Raw genomic sequence first — 25,325 nt, forward strand, 5'->3', positions numbered from 1 at the left:
TTTATGATTTGTTGATCTATTTTATTCTTTCTTGTATGAACTGATCCGTGCTGACCTTTGTATTGTTATAGTTTTACCAAACTTATAACTGGACTGAACCTAAGTAGCCATTTTCTAGTCTTATTAAAATGTTCAATTTGTACTTCAGCTTGATGACTACAATTTCTGTCTCTTCAAACATTAATATATCTGTATAAACAAATCATTTTTGCAACCTTGTATTAAAAATAGGGTCTGCTCTTTTTTTTCCCTCCTCTATAGCACTTTAGTAATTTCTGGAATTGTGGAAATAAATGGTCGTAAAAGTTAGTTTGATTCTTCAAAAACAAGGACGTTCCACGCTGTAAAATTACAGCAAGTAATATTGTGACAGTGTTTTTAACATTGCATGTTTTGTACTGATTTTATGTGTTACCCCAGTAGGGGGCACCACAGTACTGTCCTGTTGTGTTTACCTTTTTATTCTTTGGATGGAAATATTGTTGAGAAATCCTTGAATCACTGAGAGAGGAGATAAGTAACCACTGAAACACACAATACGCCATCAAATGTAACTACATTTCCTTTGACCCTCACTGACCGTAAGCTGAGGTAAGACGTCTTTCATATCAGGTGAGCAGCAGAGCAGGTCGTCTCTGACTCGCTGTAGTTTAGTTTTCTGCCCTTTAAGGGACACAGTAAATGTACCTTTTCTGTAAATCCAGACTAACTGATGTTTAGTGAACATACATATAATGCTGCATGTGGCCGCTCATTCTTCAGGCTTATTTTTTTGGCTTCAAATGACAAAAAACACCATTACCAATGTAAACACGTAGAGACGACGAAATTCAGCCTGTGGACTAGAGCTAAAAGTATGACATTTTGCTTCATACAGCCAGCAATGCAACCTAGAGAGGCTGCAGATCTCCTAGCAGAAAAAGTTTAGGGTTAAATGAGTAAAAGAAACCAGCAGCGCCACCTGGAATAACACTCCAGGAAAATGTAATTGTAATGAGGACACAGGTAAATTCTGCTGAAATAAGATGAGATTCGAGAAGTTCTATAAAATGTATCGACATTCAGTATTTAAAAAAATAAAATAAAATAAAAAAACTTTCCAATTGGCATATCCTGAATTCATATTGACAGTATCCTAAAAACAGAATGGTTGAGACAGTGAGTGTGCTTTTTGCATGTACACTTTACATGGTGATAAGATGTTTTTATATTCTCATCTTACCTTGTCTTTGAGTTATTTTGTGTTATGTGTTCATGTTTTCTAATTTACTTTGAAAGGCACAGCTGCAAGTTCTGCATCCTGTCGCTTTCTGTTTAATATCGTGTCTGTGCATGTTGTACCTCAGTTGTCCACTGGGGGCACTGAGAGCGAGCTCTTTAGTAGGCAGCACTGTTTCATTATGAACATGAGTACCGAACAAGAAAACACAACATAAGACTGGATGGGCTCGTTTCTATCACCCTAACCTTTAGCTCTTTCCACACATTCTCAGTCATTTTCAAGCCTGGACTTTGGCAGGGTCTCTTCAAAACAATGTCAAAAAGCACTTTGGGAAAATCAAAAGGTTACAAAATATCCCAGGAGTATGAATAATTTGGGGCTTAACAGTTTGCATGCCCAACTTTTTTTGTGTGTGTGCTAATAATGCTAAAACAAAAAAAAAAAAGTAGCATTGAAAATATGTTTAAAAGCATCTGTTCAGTGTAGAACAATTTATTTTTCTTTTTTGTTTTAGTCTTATAAATATGTCAGATTTTGAACAAATGACAGTTAAACAAAACTGTGAAACATTAGTCTAAAAAAAATGAAGTTGTAAATCATCTAGCGACTACAGAGCCATTATTTTTATTTTCATAATAAAGTTCACCTTTTTCTAGCGTTGTCAAGCAGTGGGGCAACTACACATTATTCAGGTGGATGCGAAATCATAGATCGAAAACAGAGATATTTTTTGTCAATAAAAATCATGCTAAGCATATTGAACATTTTACCATCGCTAGCATCAATAAAAAAAACAAACTTAGCTCGATGTAAAGACAAGGACAAAATGGTTTAAAAAATAATAATTAAGCTATTTCCACCCCAAATTGTTCAGTTCAAGCCTCTGTAACCTCAAAGCAATTATTAGAGAGAATTTACAAAGTCTCAACATGTAATATCATAGTTGTTCAGCAGATGGAAGTGCAGTTCAACTACTTGACTGCCAATGACTTTATAAACTCAGAGGGGCTTCAATTGGTATTTTCACACAATAGCTGGAGATATGGAAGGATACTTACTAACAGTCACAAGTAAGTATACTTACTTACTTACTTACTTACTTATGGTGATAAGCTGCCCTACTCTGTTCCTGACCTATCACACAACATAACTGCGGCCTTAAAGCATCAGTAGTTCTCTAATTTTCTTCATGTTCATAAAGACCCTGAAGGACATGAATGTTGCACTTTCATCCATTCATCCATGCTTTCATTAGCTATACCTGCTTGTCCTTGCAAGGTGTCCAGATGTGAATGGGTGAGAGCCAAGGTACTCTGTGGACATGTAGCCATTCCAATGGAAACACATCCAATTAAATACATTGAGCAAAAGTTTGCCTGACCTGCATGTCAGTCACTTTTCTGTCTGTGTCAGTTCTGAAATGTGAAGACACAAGCTGGATAAAACAGCTTAACCTGGATGAAACAGTCAATAACGTACTGAATCTAGAAGGCTAACTAATGGGTCTTTGGCAAGGATGTTTACTTTAATAATGTGTTGTAAATCCCTTTAATGGTAATAGATAATTAAAGAGAATTATAGCAGACTATACTGATTATACTGGTTGGTGAACAAGGACAAATGAAAAGCTGCATTGTTATGGTTAGAAATGTGAACCGAGGAGATTTGGATAGTCGGTCTTTTACTGCATCTCTCTTTCCTGTATTTATTTAAGCCCTAAATAAATACAGAATGTGACTACTTATGTAATTTTCCACTGACTTAATCAGAGTTTTTGGGTTAATTTTATTCATGAGTTGTGTGACACCTTAAACTGCAAGTTGTACAGAGCTGTGAAAAGTCCTTCCTGTTTCATTCGACGTTTTTGCAAACTGTGAAATTCTTGACACGGTGGAATGAAATCTCCTTTAAAGGTTCTTGAGAATAAACAGAGTATAAACAGTGCTGTGAGAGTCATTTTGAACTATAAAAATATTTTCTCTAGCAGGTTTTATTCAGAAATATTCTTAAAAAAAAACACTAAGACATTTTCACAACGCGTGGCTCAGTTTTCACTTCAGTTGATGTCATGACAGGAAAACAATGTGACAGACTTTAGTCTGTCACATTGAGGCAGTTAACTTACCAAGCTGTCACTGTCTTCCTTTATCTCATTGAGAATCTGTTAGTGATCTTCCAACTCTACGTTTGTATAGTTGATACTTTAGTATATTTTCTTATTTTCATTACTCTTCATCACCTAAAAGAAAATTAGCTTCAACATCAAAATAGAGCTTCTACTAATAACACTTACACTGATCCCTGACAGACAGCAACACTTCATTTCTGACTCTCTCAAAAGATGAAGAAAGCTCTGCTCATTAAGAGCAAAGAAGTTTACAGAAACAGATTATCTGACACATTTCAAAAACTGCTCCAGACTTGGGGCAATGACTGGATCGTCATCTAGCGTCTTCAATCCAATGAAGCAGTTTACTGGTGTGAGTCTGGATCAGGCGAGTTCAGCAGCGCAGTCAACAGCACTGTTTACACTACCATATCAAGCACGTTTTTTTTTTCTTTTTCTGACTCTTAACGCCATTTCTTTTTCCCCTGCACAGGAAAATATTCAAACCAGGTGTCATCGGTGCCCATTTGAACTTACCTGTACTGACACAAAATGTTTATATTTCATGTATAAAGAGATCTTTTTAAAAATGTCTTACACCTCTACCATTTGCTAATGTGTTACAGTAAAACACACAGCTGCGCCTTAAGGACATTATCAGAGGCTACACACAATATTATCACCGCAGCTGACCCACTAGAGCACAGCTACATCTCCAACCCGCATTATGTGCATGTCACACAAAACCAGCACAAACATAAACCACACAAAATATAGGCCACATGTGTGTAATGCACATAGCCCACAAAAAACAGCAGATCTAAGCAATGTTTTTTTTTGTTTGTTTTTTTAACAATTTTACTAAATAAAGACAGAAAGACAAAGGGAGGTAGAGGATGGAGATTCCCAGGTTCAGGTGGTGTGTCTGAGACTTCCAGAGGAGAAGCTGAAGCAACAACATTTGCTTAATTTCTACTCTTTTGGCAAAGTTCTGACTACATTTAACTGTTTAACCTGTAGTATCAGGGCATCGCTCAGGAAGGGTGCGGCAGATGTCATCATTGGCCAATCGGTGATCCCACCAGAACTGCACATAAAGACCTCAGACTGAGTTTACTCGACCACTCTACTAGGGGAGGGTTAAAAATCAGCTTACTCATTTTTAGCTATAGCTCCACTCCATAGTCACATTTAGCTTACACAAAGAGCGCCAATCTGTCAAATAAACAAAAGTGGACTGACCAATAACATTTAGGTTTAGGACATGTGCCCGCTCCAACAGACTCATGCAGATACAAAAAAAACCACACAGTGCGTACAGCCATACAGCTGCAGGCGCTACTTCTCACATGTCATATTTCTACTTCGGACAGCAACAACTTCATGACGTCAGAGCAGGAAGTCTGTGACTTGCTCATTTAGTTTAATTTTATGTAAATAAATGTACTTTTTCAGTAAATACAGACTAAATAAGGCTTAGTGAACATACATCTACTAATGTTGCATGTTGCAGAAGACCACACTTACTGTTCAGCCTCGTTTTTTGCTTCAAATGACAAAAACATTACCATTGTGACCAAGTAGAAAACAGGAAATACAGCCTGTGGTCAAGGCTTAAAAAGGCAGGTTTTGCTTCAGACAGTTAGCAGTGCAACCTAAAAAGCTGCTAGCAGAAAAGGTTTAGGATTAATAGTTTTGTAAAACAAAATTGCCAAAGCAGTTTTGTAGGAGTTTAATTATTGCTTTTCAATAAAAAAAAAGATAACCAAGTTGTCAAATCTAAATTAGGAAATCAAGTATATTTGATTTGCAATTATATATATTTCACAGACCCTTGTTCTAACAGTTCTGTACACAGAGACTGAGCAACAACGGAGCAGCTATATGTGAAAATTAGGAGTCATTGTACGAGCAACACTGCATCATTTTAAAACTTAACCGCACACTGCAGAGGAAATACAGGCTGTGGTTTAAAAGAAGAACAAAAAACTCACTATTAATAGGGCCATTTGCTTTATACAGTTAGTGGCACACACTACAGAGCCAAACATAGAATTCAAAGTACAAACCTTCTGTGCATTAAGATGCCTTTACTGTTAAATCTGTTTTTCATCCTTTTTAAAGAGGCCGTTGTGACCTTTCATAGCTCAGTCCACATGTAGCTCAAGTCTTCCACGCCAACAACTCTTCACCTCTAGGTGACAAACACACTCATATTCTCCCACTCGACACAAACACAAGTATTTCTGTGCACACACTCATCATCTCACCCACACACAAACACTCCGGTCTCTCTTGACCGATAAATAAACGGTTACTCAGTCCAGGCAAAGCAGCAGCGTTAAGTATGTGGCTATAACAGCTGAGATTCCGATCAGGCCAAGCTCTCTTCACTTCCACCCAAATGGGAACGCTCAAACGTCGGCACTTGTCACAAGAACCACTTCACTCCCGATCAAACGCGGAGGTTAATACGCCCGTACGTTTCTGTACTCGGCACACAGACAACACGGAAGCGCGGCGCGAGACGTGTCAACAGCAAACATTCAAATACTGTACGTAATAAGGCCTGTGCGTCACATGGACCTGATTGGCACAGCTGGTCATTAACTCAAACCCCGAATCCCACGTCACAGATTGACGTCAAAGACCGCCTGATGCAGAGTCCTTGAATGTAGGCCTTCTGCGATCATTTGGTCACTAATCATTTTATTTGTCTTGCAGGTAAATACTTGTAAAAAAAAAAAATTAAAAAGCCATTAAAGATAGGTTATCCTTTCTTAATGGTTGAGCATCACAATGCAGGATGAAAAGAGGATTTTTAGTCGATTCTTTATTGAAAGGCCTGTAAGAAAAGGAGGATGTGTGGACTCTGATTGGCTATATATCATGTGATTAATCTATATGACATGAAATCTGAGATATAGATAGAAATAGATATTTCTATCTACATCACAGATTTTTGACAGTCTTTTAAGTTAGAGCTTCTGTGATAATTTGGTCACTTTATCTTTCATTTGTTATGTCAATATTTGTAAAAACAAAAACCCAAATATTTGAACAGCTTATATAATGTATAATTATATTACAAAAAAATGTAATTACAAAAAATCTTGGTGACAGGGCCTATAAATAGAAATATATATAATTATGCTTACATATTGTATACTTACTTATACATTATATAAGTATTATTAACCATAAATTTAGTGTATAATTTAATGACTTATTTTAAATGTAAGATGGGTTTTCTATTACATCCCTAGTCGTGTCTGCAGGTCTTTATGCTGCAAGTGACTCTCAGCTTCTAAGAGAAATGCTGAATAGTATGGCAGAGTTGCTCTGTTTTGTTTTTATTTTGACTTGTGAAAGTATGTCCGTCATGAAACATGTTGAAGCTCTACTTTTGGAAATCACAGAGCTGAGGAAATACTTTTTCTATTGAATACAGAGAAACTGTTGTTTAGACATGCCAGCTGCAGCACTGTCGCCTTGCAGCAAGAAGGTTCTGGGTTTGATTCCCAGCCCGGGGTCTTTCTGCATGGAGTTTTCATGTTCTCCCTGTACATGGTGAGTTCTCCCTGGGTACTCCCACTTCCTCCCACAGTCAAAAAACATGACTGTTAGGTTAATTGGTTTCTCCAAATCGCCCCTTGGTGTGAGTGTGTGTGTGCATGGTCGTTTGTCCTGTGTGTCTCTGTGTTGCCCTGCGACAGACTGGCGACCTGTCCAGGGTGAACCCGCCTCTCGCCCGGAACTTTAGCTGGAGATAGGCACCAGCAACCCTCCCGAACCCACTAAGGGACAAGAGTGTTAAGAAAATGGCTGGATGGGTCAGTCCACAGTCAATATTTATTTTTTGTCAGATTGTTATGACAAAGTTCTGGGTCAGGTACATTAAAAATTTTATTTTAAAAAAAAAATGGAAATGTAGCATGTTTACATTTCCAAAACATTATTTGTCATGTTTTAATACAAAAGCTTGAGAAATAATTTAATTTTTGGGGGGGGGGTGTTTAAACGCATTTTGTCCCACTTCTCAAGAATCACTGACAACATTTAATTTTCCTTTAGGATCAGTAAAGTATTTTTGAATTTAATTTGGAATTTGAATTTTGTTTTTTCCAATCCAGGCTTCACAGCAGAGAGAAGTTTTCCTATTTGGAGGTCCGAAACTGGCATAGTTAAGAATGAAAGCTGAAATATGACGTCGCATCAGTTGCGTAAGTTTTAAAAATGTCATTGTGAACTTAGGCTGATTGGCCAGTAGGTGGCAGCATACGGAGTGACAAACAAGACAACGCGACACTTGCAGCGCGTGCGTTCGTCAATGAAAGTCATGGTAACGACAATAGCGTTCTCAACCCCATAAATGACGCTGACCTTCTGAATTCTTCCCCTTTGCGACGGGACTTTTGAGAGAGACGCCTGAAGAAGCATTTGAAGCCTCGGAAGGATTGAGCTTGTCGAGAAGTCTGCTAGCAAAACTTTCTGAAGAAGCATTTGCTGAAATACGCACTTGCTGAAGAATCCTGTGATATAACAAACCTGCGAAAGACGGTTCCTGGCCAGAAGAAGCACCAGCAAGGAGATCGGCTGGAAGGTTAAAATCATTATTTTACTATTTTAAATAAACGAAAGAAAGTTATTACAAAGATTTTAGTGACTTATTTTGTTTATTTTGTGTTTGTTGTGTGTGTTTTAAAGAAATACTGACTGCTGTTGAAAAAAAAAAGAAAAGTAGCATTCTTTACTAGCATAGAGTGTTCTTAACTAATAAGCCTTTTCTTAACTGAATTTCGATGGAAATGTCAGGAATGTTCAACTGTGGTGTAGTGATTTAAGAAATATGTGTATTTTACATACTTATAGTCAAATTAGTTAAATTAACGTCGAATTTCTGTAAAATTGACTTGTTTCTTGACCGTTATTTTTTGAAAAATGCTGTGATAAACACTGTTTCCATGGATACGCTAAATGAAATACCTTACATATTTAATATTATTTTTAAAAATAAAATGGTATTTACACTTACAACAGCTTAGATTTTAATTGTTTAGTTTCATAATTTTTTCAAGATAGGGACATGTTGATCTATTTTTTATTTTATTTTTTAGCATAGCCAGGAAACATGGGTGAATTGATTTAAAAAAAACAAAAGTGTTATATTTAATCTAAGAGTATCAGGTTTGATGATTTTGGTTTCCAATTCTTTGAAATTTTGATGACTTCTTTGAAATATATAACTTTAATAGTTCTCTTTTGCATTTGTGGGGTGAAACAAATTTGTGAGCTAATTAAAATTGTTTAGCATATTGGCATTTGTGGATAAATGTCTTAGATAATAACACTTATTAAAAATACTTTTGCTGGTTTGAAAAAACAGTCATATTTCTGTCCAATTCTTGGTCTTTGTTTATTTATTTTTGAAAAATGCCCTGACAAACATACTTGGTTTCCATGGTAATCACATTAGATGTGATAATTTATTAGGACACTCGAGGACACTTAACATAACATTTCCATTCATGCAGCTTTCACACACTGATGATAATAAGCTAATGGACTGTAGCCACAGATGTTGTATCCTGCGAGCAATAAACTCCAGCTAAAGGTGGGAGAAGTGTTTTGCTCAAGGACACAATGACAGAGGCAGACCATTGCAGGGCAAACTCCTACCACTGTTGCCCCAGTAATGAGCATTATAAGTGTGTGTGTACGTTAATGATTGACCATTAATAGATAATGAATTGTGTATAGTCGTAGTGATAATCAATTAAAGCTGATTTTCACAAACAAAATAACCATTTCTTTGTGAAAATCAGCTTTGATGACTTTGGAGTCCAGTTCTTGGTAAACTGGATGGTTCTTTCTCCATTTTTAAAAAAATGCCCATACAAACATATTTAGTTTCCATGGACACGTTGGTGACATTATTTTAAATGGCTTCAATAAAAAATTAAGAAACACTTTGCAGACATGTGCCTTCTCCTATCTATTGATCGACAATATGTGTGTTTAGTTTTTCTACATGGGTGAACTGATTTTAAAAGAAAAACATATTTACAGAACAATCAATGTGTGCCTGTTGATTTCACAAAGTAACTAAATTATTGACACTGCTTATGTGGTTTAAAAAGTTATTTCTGGTTTTAGAAGATCTGTTTTGTTTTATTCAGATCTTTTGAAACAAGAAGTCAGTGCCTAGTCCAGGATTCAGAAAATGCCTCAAAAACACATTTGGTCTCCTTGGATACGCTGCTTAAAATAAAACCTTAACACTTGAATATCAGAAAAGTTTTTATATATATATTTGCCCTATTTTATTTATAAGTAGTTTAGTTTATATTTAAACTTAATGATTAGTTAGATTTTTCTAAGAAAGAGGAGTTTTGAATAATTAGTAGTTTACGAAATGCTGTGTTGGTCCTTTGCATATTTGGAGCTGTAATATATTTTCACGCTGATTACATTTTCAGAAAGAGTCAGCAATATTAATAGTTGTGTGGTGATTGGAAAACGTATTATTTTAATTTGAGAGAATTACTTTTAGAGAATCCATTTTGTTGATGTTCTTTGTCTCCATGGAGATGGTAATATTGAAAGAAGCATTTGGAGCAATATAATTGTGTGAACATTCATCTGAGTTTCTTGCTGGGTTTTGTGTAGCCATGATCTTCAGACTGATGTAAAGAATTTCATAACACTACCTTCAGCAATAACTGACCCATTTGGAGTCAGCATAAGCAAGATGCTTATGTGTGTGCATCATGCACACATAAGCACTTTGTATTGCCTTGTTGCTGAAAATGTGCTATATAAATAAAATTACCTATAAAGGTCACAGATTATTATTTTAATAATTTTGTCTGGCTTATCTCCAGACAAAATACAACGGACATTTTAACACTGGATATGGATTTCTAAACCAAATAAACAGTTTCATTTTTTGTAGGAGCCCCTGGTAACGGATGAAAGGCCACTTATGTTGGCCTGTTTATTTAAAAGATGTACATCTATAATACTTTTTATTTTTATAGGTGTACATTTCTGCTGTTGGCTATATGTGGGTGTATGAAGGCAGTACCGATGGGGCGTCAGAGTAGCTGTGGCTGTGATTGTGAAATTTAGTTTGATTAGCTACAATTAATATTTTGGTAATTTACAAATGCTATTGGAAACATTTTTTAAAACTTTGATACTTTTAAAGTATTAAAGTTGTGTAAGCAGTGATTTAAGTATAATAGTAATGAATGGATCACGTATCGCATCCCTGGCTATTATTAAGAATGATAAAATGTACCTGTAACATCAAAGATTGGGTCGTTATAGAAGGGTAAACTGAGTAACTTGTTGCAGGGCTTTATTTTATTCGCACTAATGGCACAATCTAAGATTACAGGTGTTTCATTAGATATTAAAAAGTCCTAAACATAGTGTGCAGCTGCTTAATTTATGTTTCCAAATGTTTAAGAGTTAATGGCTAGGGATGAATTACCAATAAGTCTAAATTTGATTTGTTGTATTTAATGATTAATTGGTACCAAGATGAAGCTGCAAGTTTGTTTGTCTGACTGGTGATGGTCTATACATGTTTGATTCTTGAGTTTTAGAGTGTGTTCTGGTTTTTATGTGAAATTGTGTTTTTTGCTGTTTTTTGTGACCAAAGATAAGCTTTGTTTATTTTATCTCTTAATTCCTGTTCTTCTTGTATAATCACATCTGGCATTGCAATAATATTGTTAATTAAATATATTCAAGAAAAACAAATACATTCACAAACCTAGGTTATTGTATTGTTGGTATTTCAGTGTTCCCTCTAAACATTGCTTTGGACTTTTGTGAAGGCCAAGATACTGAATTATAGCTGTTTCTACCTTGTTTTTTCCTTTACAGCTCATACCATGGCGCTTCCAGAAGATGGATCCCCAACGTTGGAGGGACATCAGGACAATGGTAAGAAACCCGGTAAGGTGTGGTTAAATGAAGCCGATGTGGTTTCTAAAGACCATGGAGAGGAGTTGAGGTATAGTTCAGCTCTGCAGTCTGTAGACTGTTCTGCCAGCTTTAGTGGAGACGAGGTAGATAATGAAGACCAGGATGACTTGCGTCCAGAGAAGTCCAGACCTATCGGTATTCTGCAACATCATCAGGTAGGTTTGGAAGAGGACGCTGTTTTTTTGACTTCTGGTCTCTCCAAGAAAACTACACAGAAGGTGGATTCTGCGAAGGAGGACGACCCACCATCAAAGCTTAGTTCTGGTGCCGTGCTTCTTTCCAGCTTTAAATTCACATCTGGACTTGAGAAAAAGCAAGAGTCAATTTTGCGCCCAGAGAAGTCCAGACCTATCGCTACCTTGCAATGTCATCAGGTAGGTTTGGAAGAGAAGGGGGCTTCTTTGACTTCCAGACGTGCCAGAAAAATAACGGATATGGTGTATGCTGTGAAGCAGGAAGACCCACCATCAAAGCTTAGTTTTGGTACTGTGCTTCCTTCCAGCTTTAAATTCACATCTGGATTTGACAAACCGGAAAAGCCAATTTTGCGTCCAGAGGACTCCGGACCAATTGGTATCTCGCAACAACCTCTGGGGGGCTGGAAAAATTTAGTGGCTTCTTTGACTTTTGGCCGTTCCAGAAGAGCTACAAAGAAGGTGGATGCTGCAAAGGCGGACGACCCTTCATCAAAACCTAGTCATCAGGTAGGTTTGAAAGAGGACGCGGCTCATGTGACATCTGTGATTGGCATAAACGGGAAGAGGAGAAAGGATAGTGATGCTGAAGAGCAGCCCCCAACCAAGAGGATCAGGGAGAACCAAGCTGATGATGAGCTCCCCTTCAAGAGGACTAGGGACACTGTTGCTAAAGAGGAGCCCCCTGCCAAGAGGACCAAGGTCGGTCTTCCTCCAAGTGGTGATCTCTTTTCAGCTTTTCGGGGACGTCCTCTTGCTGAAAAGGACTTCCCTGCCAAGAGGACCAGGGACAGTGTTGCTACAGAGGAGCCCCCTGCCAAGAGGACCAGGGACAGTGTTGCTAACGTGTTGAAATCGTGTAAGGATGCTGGACTGTCACCCCCCGTCCTCAGTCCCTCTTGTAAAATGTCGCGTAAACGTCCTATTTTGTCATCCCCCGTCCTCAGTCCCTCTGGTAAAATGGCGCGTAAACGTCCTATTTTGTCATGCCCCGTCCTCAGTCCCTCACCACTGATGCACTGTGAAGATCCCATTTTGTCACCCCGTGTTTTCAGACCCCCACCAAGGATGCCATGTGACACGGAAGAGGAACCAAAACCTTCAACATCTAGTGGAATTACAGCAGGAGAGAGTTCCAGACACATGCGGTTTAGACCTCGCTATGTCCTGTCAAGTGACTCTGAGTAGACTGAGATCCGTAAAAACTGATGACCTATTTGAGAAGTCACATAAGAACATCATCATTTCTCTTTGGTTTTTTATTAAAGCCAATGGGTTTCTAGTAAGCCTGTGGAAGCCTTAGGTAGCTCTTTGCACCGAGGCTTTTCTTTATCCTGCCGCTAGATTTAGTATTTTAGATGTTAAGGATTCTGGTAGGACTAAGGAAGCCTTGCACTGGGACTTTCTTCAGCTTTGCGTTTTCCTCTCTACTCCCCCATGTTTCAGGGTGTGACAGTGGTGGTTCCCTACACAGTGCTCTCCTGTAAAGTATATTATTCTTTCCTGTTCCGCTTCTAATCCACTCTCCAAGTTTTTAATGTTTCAGGTTTAGTTGCTCATCGCTGGATCCTTTCGTCATTGTCCATGTGGTTCCTGCCTTCTGGATCCCTTGTCTTTCATGCTGCTTGTAAGTTTTGCATTCCACTTTCACATGATACGGCTTCCTTCCTGCTGGTGGCAGATCTCTGATTCTCTGATCATCCCAGGTTGGATCTCATCAGCTTGTACACCTCCATCTTCAACACCACCAGTCCGATAGAGGAAGATAAGAGAACCCAGTTGAAAAAAAATGTAAGGACATGCAGTTTCACGCAACAAATGTTGTTCAGCATTCAAATCTATTTCCTATTTTCTGCTGTACTTTCTCCTCACTGACACTTTTGTTTTGTGTGATTTTTTTTTTTTAAATTGAGTCCTTTCATAACATTAGAGCTTTGATGAGCTTTGTGCTGATGGAAGGAGGATCAGGAATAGAGCAGAGGACCTGCTGACCTACTGGTTCTAGTCGATTTTAGAAATGGTGAGGACATGACTATGAATTGATCAGAACGTCTAATTCAGTCATCTCTTATTTAGACAGAAATGAAGGAATGTGTGTCTGATCATGTGTTGATTCTCCAGCATCAGTGAGACGAGACAACAGCACTGGACCAATCAGGAGAGACAAGACACAGAGGACTGAGGGGACACAGAAAACCCTGCTGAAATTCCATAGAAGAAGATTCCTGAGGACACAGGGGGACAGCTGAGGATACAGAATAAAGAGACAGATTATGTGAAGTAGGTCCTTAAATAGCAAACCAAGCATTGCCATAAAATCTTATGTAGAAATTTAACCTGTTTATCAGTCAGATGTTGAATATTTAACAATTTTAGAAACATTGTAGAGAAGCCAGCGTTGGTTTCTGACCCCAGATTCAGAGTCTGCAGATCAATAATGTGTCTGATTATCCCAGGTTGGATCTCCTCAGCCTGTAAACCTCCACCTTCAACACCACCAGTAAGGTGGAGGTAGATAAGAGAACCCAGTTGACGAAAAAAGTAAGAAAACTTATTTTACCTGACTAACAATTTTAAATGTAAAACAAATTGAGATCAAATTTCAAACTTTTTCTTTTTCTCTTTAGATGTATATATTCTCTGTTTTTTTTTAAACTCTGTTGTCTTTTTTCTTTATTTCATTTCTCTGTCAACTCATGTCACATGACTTGAGTTGACAAACAATAAAGAAGACCTGCTGCAGCTGCTGATCCATTGGTGTAACAGATTGTGGAAAAGGTGAGGAGATGATGACTTGATCAGGAAGTCACTTTCAATCATCTGTTATTTAGACAGAAATGAAGGAATGTGTGTCTAATCATGTGTTGATTCTTCAGCATCATCAGCAGCACTGGACCAATCAGGAGAGAGAAGACACAGAGAACTAAGGAGAGACAGAAAAAACGTCCTGCTGGAAATCCACCTTCACCACCAGTAAGGTGGAGGTAGATAAGAGAACCCAGTTGACGAAAAAAGTAAGAAAACTTATTTTTACCCAGCTAACAATTTTAAATATGGATGAAATTGAGGTCAAATGTTAAAACTGTTCTTTCTGCTGTCCATGTTCTCTTTTTTAACTCTGTTGTCTTTTGTCTTTATTTCATTTCTCCATGAACTCATGTTACATGACTTGAGTTGACCAATATAAAGAAGACCTGCTGCACCTGTTGACCTACTGGTTGTAACATATTGAGGTTGAGGAGAAAATGACTTGATAAGAAACTGGCCGACAACTGCAAACGAGCAGCAAACAGGAAAACGAGCAACAAACAGGTGAAACGGCTTAGGAAAATTGTTTATATTTTTAATTTTTTTTGTTTAATTTCATTGAAACCACAACAATGTTTCCACCATAACTTCCAACTGTTCAATATTTATTTTCTATCAAACTTTGAGTAGTGTGCAAGAATTACCCAAACATGCTTATCCCAAAGGGGAAACTAAATGTAGTTGTAGCTCATTAATTCAGATTCTTCAGAGTTATTATAGATGGATGATTGTTGTTGACAGGAAAGATCTTTTGTAGCAGTCTGTATTTCAGCAAATCTGAAGAAGACTCTGACTGATGATACCCTGTTTTCCCCATACAGACTCATGAAGAGGATGGTCAGAGTTGTCCATAGCTTTCTTGACTCTTATGAAGATTCCTTCTTTGCATCATGATCTCTAGAGGTTCCAGTCGTCTCCAGAACAGAACCAGAACAAATCCAGCCTTCTTTTATCAGATTGCTGAGCCGTTTGAGCTTCCTGGCTCTGATGCTGCTGCACCAACAGATGATAGCAGAAGAGACGACGCTCTCAACAGCAGACTTGTAGATCTGCAGCATCGTGCTGCAAACCTTGAAGGATGTTAGTGCAGTCTGCTCTGTCTCTTTTTATAGACGGCTTCACTGTTGCGTCTCCAGTCCAGTCTGTTGTAAAGGTGACCACAGAGGTATTTATATTCCTGAACCACCTCCACATCTTCTCCCATGATGGAAATAGGGTTTGATCCAACCCTGTTTCTCCTGGAATCAACAACCATCATCTTTGTTTTGTTTACAGTCAAGATTAGATGATGGTTCCCACACCAGGCCACAAAGCGGTCCACCAGATCTCTGTACTCGGCCACTTGTCTTTCTCTGATTCACACAACAACTGCAGAGTCGTCTGAGTATTTCTGTAGATGACAGAAGTCGGACTTGTGCTGGATGTCTGAAGTGTAGAGAGTGAAAGGAATGGTGAGAATACAGAGCCCTGTGGTGTTCCTATGCTGCTGACCACCTGGTTAGACACTCAGTCCTTCAGTCTCACAACCTGTGGTCTGTTTGTCAGGTATTCACAGATGCAGGTGATTGTTGAGGCCTCCGCCTGCGTCTTCTGGAGTTTCTAACAGAACAAATCAGGCTGAACTGTGTTCAATGCACCTGAGAATCAAAGAACCTGGTCCTCACTGTGCTGCCTGCTTTGGGTTTGTTGAAGCAGGTGTCTGATGGCATCATCAACTCCACGGCGATGAGCAAACTGCAGGGGGTCCTGATATGAGCTTGTCTACTTCCTCAAGTGGGCCACCAGAGTCTCTCCAGGACCTTCATGATGTGGGTTGTCAGGGCAACAGGTCTACAGTCGTTGAAGACTGATGGGTGACTTTTCTTCGGTACCAGAACCAGGCAGAATGTCTTCCACAACAACAGAACCTCCTCTTGGGTCAGGCTAAGGTTGATGATGAAGAAGAGCTTGTTCCTGGACTGGACCTTTTGAAGAATGTGTTCAGCTCATTTGCTCTGTCCAGAAAATAATATTGTCAAAAAGAAAAAGTCATGATAACATGTTTTTATGTAATAATGTGTGTGTAATGTTTGTAATAAAGAAGATATGATCCATAATCTGATGTCATTATAAAAGAGTATTGTGGCTCAGTGCAAAAACACATTTTGTTGGTTTCTGAAGAGTAAAAATGTAACAAATGTGTAGATTAAGTTTATATATCACAGTCATCACAATGCTAAAGAAAAGTCTCACAACAGTGAAAATCATGGTGTTTATTTACAAGACAGGAAGTGGGAGGAAGATGTTATACAAATATGTATATATTTCACAGTGTCATAGGTTATTTCTATGTATTATGATGTAATGGTAAATTTTTGGACTTATTGTTTTCTGTTTTATACTTCTGTGTAACTTTCACTTGATTTGTGAAACCATGGAAACTAATTAAGCTGATCATTGAGTAAAATTACATTGTAAGCAAATTCAATAAAAGCTTTTTTTCCCCGTCGCTGCTTTGGTTTTATTCAGATATCAGATTTGGATAATTTGATGTGGTAAATATCTGCTGTAGAGCAGTAGAACAAACATTTGATTTGTATTTTATGTGCCTTTACCTTGATATAAAGAGCAAAAGCATATGAAGCTAGGCTTACCCCTAGCAGGAAATGTGAATGTGTAGCATAGAGGAAAACCACTGCAGCGGTGTGAAACTTGTGCAAGAGAAAAGAAGGAAGCAGAAAGACAAAAATTTCATGTAGATAGCAGCTATTTTATGCTAAGGAGAAGTGACTGGGCTTATGGTTTCATTCTGTCTACGCTTAAGTTGAAAGTACGTCTGAAGTAGTGACACATCAACGGTGTTGGATGTGAGGATGGGTCATCTTTCGCTGTCGGTGCTGGCCGTACTCTGTAAGTAGATGGCTTTGTCTTTCTGAAGATTGCAGGCGATGGAAAATGTTTTCAACTGTTTACAATATGTCAGAGATTCACTGGCCGAGTTTTGGGCAAAAAAGTTAACTGAGCAGAATTTCTGTTGCTTTTTGTTTTATTTTTCCTCGGGTTTGGTTTTGGGGTAAATTATAGATTCAGTTCACAAAACGAGAAAGTGAGGGGGGGGGTATTGGATTCACAGATATTTTAAAACATTAATGTCAAAAGCCAGTTTGGGAAAATCAAAAGATTACAAAATATTGAAGGAGAATGAGTAATTTGGGGCTTAACAGTTTGCATGTTGTTCATGTTTGTCACACTCTGACACTAATACCAAAAAAAAACATTAAAAATGGTTTAAAAGCATCTATTCAATGTAAAACAATACATCTCAGGTTTTGTCAGTTTTATAAGTATTTTGGATTTCGAACAAATGACCTTTAATATTGGTCTAAATCATCTATCACCTACAGAAACATATTTATTTTCTTAGACTCATAACTTGTATCTTGCTTATCACCAAATCTTTTCTAGCCCCATCATAACCAAAATGCTGACTCATAAATGGTGAATAATTGATGAGCTTTTTTTTTTTGGTGCTCAAATAATCTTGTGCAATCAGCCAGTGAAGAACATAAAGAGGTTCACCTTTTTCTAGTGCTGCCAATTATCTCTGTTCATAATCTCACAGTGCGTAGATAAAGTTAGCATGGCAGTGAAGTCATGTAACCATGAAAAGACAGTTCAGACTTAGCTGTAGGGAAATTTCAGTCAACTGCATTAGAAACAGTGGAGGAAGTTTTAACCACATAAATTCTGAGAAGGAAATATAAAAAGACGCACGGTGATAAACAGGTCTTTGTATCCATGACACATATTTTGGCTTGTGGACAGAGAATTTGTGCTACTTCTGTGATCATCGTCACATTGGCCTGATGTGAGCTGTAGCATACTGCACCACACTGACCTGATGGTTATCGGTGGTGTTGCTCTGTTTGGTACGTTTGGATTCGTTTCTGTTGAATAAAAACATCCTCAACGTGATGCTCACAAGAAGGGCCCTTCAATATCTGGCTCCTTTGTAACTTTAGATAGAAAGCAGCATGAAAAGCTTAAAGCGTCCACCTTTAGATGTGGACTCATAATAATAAGTAGTGCCAAATAGCTATGAAGTGACGGAAAGTCGAGTCAATATACTGTACGTGAGCTGCTCTCAGCAAGAAAAGCTTTATTTTTAATAAAATGTCACATTTTAATTTCCTTACACATCTATTATTACAATTCTTAGTAGAAATGTGAAAAAAGAAAACTTCTATTTTAGAGTTTTCACGTTTCCTCTTTCATGTTTCATTTTTATGTGACATCTGATAAGCTCTGTGTTTTTAGGTCTCAGTTCTCTTCTTGGTTGTGGAAAAACTCAAGGTAATGTTTCCTTTTTTACCCGTCCATTAACTCATTCTTTATCAAAAATGATCGAACTTTTATTCTAATAACTCATCTTGTTTATTTTTTTAAGAAGTACCTAATAAGCTCTTAAATGTTTTAAGTATGTCTGTAGTGAGAACAGCATTACATGACAGCTGCCCTCTAGTGGCTGTTAAAAGCACTGTTGAACTTTTAATAGTGATCAATTATTTTAAATGCTGGGCTAAAACAATGTGCACTAGTTTTGAAATGTCAATGAGGCATTTTTTGATTATCTTAAAAATAAGAATCTGAATAAGGGTAATATTAAGAACATAAATCCATAAAAATTCTGTCTTTAACAGAACCAAAGCCTTTCCTCACTGTGTCTCCATCATGGCTGAGTAATGGGACCTCAGTGACTCTGAGCTGTGAGGTTGAACTTTCATCTTCAGACTGGAGGTTCTACTGGTATAAAGCTGTTCCTGATCTAAGAAACAAGAACTACAGTTATGAGCTGCTCAATAGTAGAGCCAATGGGACTGAAGAAAACTCCTTCATCATTACTGGACAGAAACACACAGCAGGATTTGCATGTAGAGCTGGAAGAGGAAACCCAGAGCATTTTACTGATTACAGTGAACCAAAGTTTGCCTGGTCTGCAGGTCAGTGTGTTTCTACTCTAATCTATTCCCTCATTTGTTTCCATGTCCCAGATAAACTCTCATGTTGACTTTTAATCTTCCATAACATACAAATATACAGCAATGTGAAAAAATTTAAACATTTCACATTTAGTACATATATTTATGTGTGATGTTAACTTTTCTTTCTTATAACTAGTGTAAGATGGGATTATACAGCAATGAGAACCTGCCAAAACTTACACATGATATGAAAAAAGGGAGACTTCGTGCAAAAAGGGAAAAAGTGAGATAAGAAATAGAGGAGAGAAAGAAGGTCAACGAGACGACAATAAAACACCTATAAGTGTGTGAGAACACGGATCTGAGAAACCACAGCGATAACATATGTGTAACAGCGTCAATGGAAAGCACACAGTACTGATTGAAACAAGATGTATTTACTGGTAAATGCAGCCCAAGATAGTTTATCTGAGCATACCTGAATTTAAAAATATAATGCATCATGCATTCTTAAACATCTGTTACATAAGTCTAAACAAAGTTAAGACACTTAATTTGGATAAAGCTTTTTTCCCTTAGAATAAAATCAGTTCCACAATGGCAAACTTTGCCAATAGTTGTTGCCATTATTCCAGTGTGAAGGCTAACATGTGTACTGCTCACAAGGTTCCACTGGGATGCAGTGGATGTGTGTTTGGTTCAGAATTTGTGACCTTGTGCATGATACCTAGGGCAATAATACTCCCAGCCAGAGGGTGGCGCCACACACAGTGATTACATGATTTGATCATCAGCAGAAAACCTTTAACAGTGCTTTTATTAAGAAGTATGTGGACAGGATCCTGTAGATTTTTCAATGTGAGAAATGTATCAGGAGATAGAAACTGTACTGAACTCATTTAGTCACAAAAGGTCAGTTTAATGTTCAATAACACCAGAAATAACTCAGAACTACAGGGTAGGAAAAAAGGGGGAATATTTTAGGTTAATGAAAGTTACCCTATCTGAAATAAATGAACTGAACCAAAATATCTTTTACCTTTTGTTCACCAGTCATGACTAACTACCATTTACCTGGATTTAAATACAACAAGCTATAACAGGATGTAAAGTTAGTAAACTGTCACTTTCCTCTGGATTAGATGGGCATACAGTCTCATTAATGACAGCTTTAACAATATTAGAATAACAGCGATAAATAATAAATAGGGACAACATACTAATTAGATGATTCAGTAAATGATTTATTTGTTTTTGTAAATGTTTGTTTTTCAGATCCTCATCCAGCAGCCTCTCTGACAGTGAAACCTGACAGAGAGAAACATTTCACTGATCATAACGTCTCATTAAAATGTGGTGGAAAATCTACTGATGGGAGAATAAGATATTCTAGCCAAATAAACACTCAGTCATATCTATATGACTGCTCCACCTGGTGGACAATGAATGAATCCTCGTGTATCTTCAACTCTCAGTCAGACTATAAAGCTGTGTTCTGGTGTGAGTCTGGATCAGAGCTCAGCAATGCAGTCAACATCACTATATACAGTAGGTTATTATATATGAACATATTTTGCTTTGTATTTGAATGATTCTAACAGTGACTGTAGTTCACAGTAACCTGTTACACATGTGAACACATGAAAAGTAGACTAGATGTTTTAAGTTTTTTTTTTTAAATCTGTATAAAGTATCTCAGCAGTTTTTGTCTTGGTTGAAAAATGTTGTTGGCTGTAAGTAAATATATTATTTTCAACTTTTAATTCTATGAGATTATGATCATACGTTATAGAAGCTGGAACATGTTTTTAATTCTAAAAACATTTCTCTGTCCCACAGAGCCAAAGCCAGTCCTCACTGTGTCTCCATCATGGCTGAATCCTGGAGCCTCAGTGACTCTGAGCTGTGACCATGACAACCAGTCTGCAGGTTGGAGGACCTACTGGTATAAAGCTGTTCCTGATAAGTCTGGCTACAGACATGAGCTGCTGCCTGGTGGCATCAGTGGAACTGCAAAGAACTCCTTTATGATTCATGGACAGAAACACACAGCAGGATTTGCATGTAGAGCTGGAAGAGGAAACCCAGAGTATTTGACTGATTACAGTAAAACAAAGTTTGTCTGGTCTGCAGGTCAGTTCTTTGTATTTTAAATTTTGACACACGGGTGATACCTCAAATAATCCCATGTGCAATGTGACAAATGTTCAGTTTAGTTTAAACTTGTTCCAAAAGGAGAACAAACTTAATGAATCAAAAACTGTCTGAAAGACATGTTATTAATAACGCAAACAAATGAATAATTCCAAATTAAAACAACAAAAACTAATTCATCAACACTGCTTTTTTTTCTCCAAATATTTATTATTTTTTTATTATGTTGTCCTTCAGATCCTCATCCAGCAGTGTCTCTCTCAGTGAGTCCTGACAGAGAGCAACACTTCACCTCTGAGTCTGTGACTCTGACCTGTGGAGGAAACTCTACTGAGTGGAGAGTGAGGAGGTTTTCAGAATTAGGTGACCTGACCGTCATACCAAACTGCTCTGACTGGGGGAAAATGTCTGGATCCTCATGTGTCCTTAGCAGACAGTCTTCCTCTAAAGCAGTGTACTGGTGTGAGTCTGGATCCGGAGAGTTCAGCAGCGCAGCCAACATCACCTTTCACAGTACGTTATTGTCCAGTGTGTGTTTTTTGTTGACTTTTTAGTGTGTAATTGTCACAGAAAATTTACTAAAATATTTCTGAATCAAATTTCTTTGGACAGTTCATCTGAGAAACTCCACAGAGTTTATAATACATGACCAACAAGATGTTTTCCCGTTACTCTGAACATTCTTTATCCTAGTTAAAAAGGAAAAATTTCAGTTTTCAAACATTTCAATGAGTTAGGGCTAGGAGTTGAATTAATTATGCTTTTGATGGAAAAATCAATGTATCATCTTCCTCTTCCTGTTTTCAGTGGAAGACTGAATACAGAATTTTGTTTTCAACAGCAATAATTAAAAAGGATCATTGCAACTGATTCTTTTTAATTCTGTTGTGGCAGAATTAAAAATCTTTCACTTCCATCATTTTTTTCTCTGCCATTTCTCTTCTGTTGTTCTCTGGAATTAGCTTTTCATTGACTGTATACATTTGCACACTTTAGTTAGAGTGCTGGATAGAGCTGCATTTTAAATCCCAGTTTTCACTCTGCTCTGATGGCAGCTCTGAATCTGTCTCTAAACAATACAAGGACTTTTAAAATGCTAAGCTTTGTTACAATGTCTCTAACTTTGATCTCTACTCAGAAATAGTGACTGGCGTTGTTTAAAATGACCAGTTAGTTACTTAGAGCTGCATTTATGAATCAAACACATTATATTGCAACAAATATTTGCAGTGATTACAAAAGAAAATAGTACATACTGTACACCTTTGGAAGATATTTAGCTTTTTTTTATGTGTTTTTATTTAATCAATTAAGAGGTGGATAAAACACCAACCTTGATTTATTACTGAAGCCTCATATCATAAATTATGTTTTTCTCTGACTGGTTTCCAGATGAAGATCTTCTCCTGGTGAGCCCCGTCCATCCTGTGACTGAAGGAGCTTCTGTTACTCTGAGCTGCAGACGGAGAGGAGAAAACAAACTTTCTGGTGTGATTTTCTATCATAATGACAAACTGATCCAAAATGACAGCAGAGGAGAGCTGAAGATCTCTGCAGTGTCTCAGTCACATGAAGGTTTCTACAAGTGTGAACATTCAGGAGAAGTTTCACCTCAGAGCTGGATGGGAGTTAAAGGTGAGCTGGATTCAATACATTATTGCATTTTTGTTAAATTAAGATGCTGTGAGAAATGAAAGCATTTTTATAATGAAACACGTTCACTTAGGTGCTTCCAAACCTGGGAGCTCTTCGTTTCCAGTGCTGTTGGTCCTTGCAGTAGTTTGTGGATCCGTATTGATTATTCTGCTGCTGCTGCTGTGTTGCTTTAAACGTTCCAAAGGTGAAACTTTCATCTCCTAAAACTACATGACACAGCTCACCAGTTTTATTCATACAATGTCACAAATTCAAAATACATAAAAGAAAAAAAAACACATTAACATGATTATTTTATCACATTTCTTTTCAGGTTCTTCCCACAGGTCAGTACATTTTTAGCATTTATTTCCATTCACGTTAAACTTGAATCATAAGTGTTTTAATTTGCTGTTTCAAATTAACTTCCTGTGTTTCAGGGCGATCCAGTCAGAGATCACTGATCAGGGATCTGCTACAGATCAACCTCTCAATCAGACCTCGACCAATGAATACAGCTTGTCTCCTCATGGTCGGTGTTTGAACTGATGCATAACATCCACACTCGTTTGAAACATATTCAGAAGATTTTGGATGTTAAAAAAAAATTGAAGTTAAAGTCCTGCAGTTGACTTTTAGATGTAGTTAGACTGCAACAGGATGTTGATGACAGCAGACTGATTCCAGATGTGAAACTGTTTTCTGTTCCAGGTGAAGAGGAAGCCGGTGACGTCACATACGCTGACATTACGTTCAAAAACACCAAACAGAAAACAAAGTCCTCCAGCAGAGACCAACACAGTGCGCTGGATATGAAAGGTTTTGATTTTACCAAATGATTTTTTTTTTTTTATCAAAAATGTATTAATGTTTGTTTACAAATGAATCCAGTTTGATTGTTCCAACAGGGAGGAATCCTGAGCCAGAAGAGGGCGCTGTTTACTCCGATGTGAGGACAGCAGCTGCAGGTACAGTCAGCAGCAATACAGTTTGCACTAATATATATGACATATATGACACTTTACATTGGCACATTTTTCATATTTTCTCCAGATATTTGTTTATTTATGTGCATTTATTCTCTCTCTCCATTTACAGAAGCAATGAGTGCTGCAGCAGCTGACACAGCACTTTATTCTGAAGTCAGGAAAGGATCTAAGAAGAGAGTAAGCTAGTTGGGTTAACTTTAAACTGCATATTATTTAATGGTGCATTTTTTTCTTTTACATAAAGGCGAACATAAGCATCACCTGATAGATCTTTTTTCACAAGTTTGTTCAGTGGGATTTATATATAAAACCAGTTATCTTTTTTATTGCAGTCATTTATTTTTTTATTTTCTACCTAAACACCAGAGTTTTTCTTATTTATGTAACATGATGACTCAGCAATGTTTTTTTATATCTATTTTATATCCCTGTAAATAAAATAAAAGCTTTTATTTGTGTCATTCCTAATATTTGGTGTCATTTGACTGTTGTAACATTATATATTACAATGTTCTATTATATATTACAATGTATAATATATATATAAGTTTTTTGTTTTTTTTCCCCAAGTGCTGACCTTAAAAAGTCGCTACCTTTGCCTTTTTGAATGCATTATTTTTAAGGCGGTATTCATAAACTAACATTATGTAGAAAACAGACGCATTATTTTGAAGTCATGATGTAGTTTTAACTCTTCCCTTTCACAATAAAAGGTTATTTAAATGGAACTTTGTTTTATTTTTTTCTATCGATTGATATTCACGGTAAGTATTCACAGAACAAAGCAGAATTATTGTTGTTTTTATGCAGTTAATATAAAAATAAAAAAAATCAATACAATAGGAGAAAAAGCCAGGATATTTTACCAGTAAGCTGAACTCTTGGATTTGCAACTAATAATTTAATTCACTCATTCTCTTATTTACTCACCAACATAGAGTTCAAGACTCTTAAGATAACAACATTTCTAAATAACTTCATTATTTTAATTTTGTTCTATTTTCTGTTATGAAACATGTCTCGTTCAGATGCAAATCTTTCATTTTATTTCCTCGTTTGTCCTCACTGTAAACATCAGCTCATTCATTCGCTCTCTCACGAACCAGACGTCACCTAAAGCTGCTCTACTTTCCATACTACTTCCCTGTTTGTTCTTAAAACAGAACTCGCTACATTATCTAACCGTGTTTTACTTCCTCATGAAAGCTTCTCACAGGAGGTTGTTGATGAAAAGGCAAAATAAAATGCAAAGCAGAG

General features: G+C 37.2%; 2 protein-coding genes across 3 annotated transcripts; both read left to right on the top strand.

Moving 5' to 3' along the window:
- The first annotated feature begins 7,479 nt into the window (after positions 1–7,479).
- On the top strand, positions 7,480–16,817 carry LOC103480283 (uncharacterized). 2 transcript variants are annotated; one of them, XM_081599864.1, is made up of 11 exons: positions 7,480–7,932; positions 11,226–13,148; positions 13,228–13,312; positions 13,452–13,541; positions 13,643–13,801; positions 13,978–14,062; positions 14,251–14,299; positions 14,398–14,535; positions 14,696–14,833; positions 15,151–15,780; positions 15,875–16,817. In XM_081599864.1, the coding sequence occupies exon 2, from the start codon at positions 11,234–11,236 to the stop codon at positions 12,707–12,709; it is 1,476 nt and encodes a 491-aa protein (XP_081455990.1). In that variant the 5' UTR covers positions 7,480–7,932; positions 11,226–11,233; the 3' UTR covers positions 12,710–13,148; positions 13,228–13,312; positions 13,452–13,541; positions 13,643–13,801; positions 13,978–14,062; positions 14,251–14,299; positions 14,398–14,535; positions 14,696–14,833; positions 15,151–15,780; positions 15,875–16,817. The 2 variants fall into 2 exon arrangements, with proteins under 2 accessions (XP_081455990.1, XP_081455989.1); XM_081599863.1 differs by lacking the exons at positions 14,251–14,299; positions 14,398–14,535 and having other exon boundaries at positions 15,151–16,817.
- A 3,169-nt stretch (positions 16,818–19,986) lies between these two features.
- On the top strand, positions 19,987–24,835 carry LOC103480325 (low affinity immunoglobulin gamma Fc region receptor II-like). The gene is made up of 9 exons (XM_081599949.1): positions 19,987–20,838; positions 21,130–21,434; positions 21,562–21,565; positions 21,682–21,957; positions 22,837–23,079; positions 23,171–23,611; positions 23,791–23,898; positions 23,988–24,047; positions 24,178–24,835. The coding sequence occupies exons 1-6, from the start codon at positions 20,733–20,735 to the stop codon at positions 23,302–23,304; spliced, it is 1,068 nt and encodes a 355-aa protein (XP_081456075.1). The 5' UTR covers positions 19,987–20,732; the 3' UTR covers positions 23,305–23,611; positions 23,791–23,898; positions 23,988–24,047; positions 24,178–24,835.
- Positions 24,836–25,325: the final 490 nt, after the last annotated feature.

Source organism: Poecilia reticulata, chromosome 18, assembly GCF_904066995.2.
Source record: "Poecilia reticulata chromosome 18, P_reticulata-male-v2, whole genome shotgun sequence".
In the NCBI taxonomy this organism is placed as follows: Eukaryota; Metazoa; Chordata; class Actinopteri; order Cyprinodontiformes; family Poeciliidae; genus Poecilia; species Poecilia reticulata.

What these genes read in the sequence shown, in the direction of transcription:
- LOC103480283 (XM_081599864.1), top strand. Translation starts at nt 11,234, where the DNA reads ATGGCGCTTCCAGAAGATGGATCCCCAACGTTGGAGGGACATCAGGAC.
- LOC103480325 (XM_081599949.1), top strand. Translation starts at nt 20,733, where the DNA reads ATGAATGAATCCTCGTGTATCTTCAACTCTCAGTCAGACTATAAAGCT. An exon ending in AGTCAACATCACTATATACA is followed by an intron (nt 20,839 to 21,129) that starts GTAGGTTATTAT and finishes TCTGTCCCACAG; the next exon opens with AGCCAAAGCCAGTCCTCACT. An exon ending in GAGCTGGATGGGAGTTAAAG is followed by an intron (nt 23,080 to 23,170) that starts GTGAGCTGGATT and finishes ACGTTCACTTAG; the next exon opens with GTGCTTCCAAACCTGGGAGC.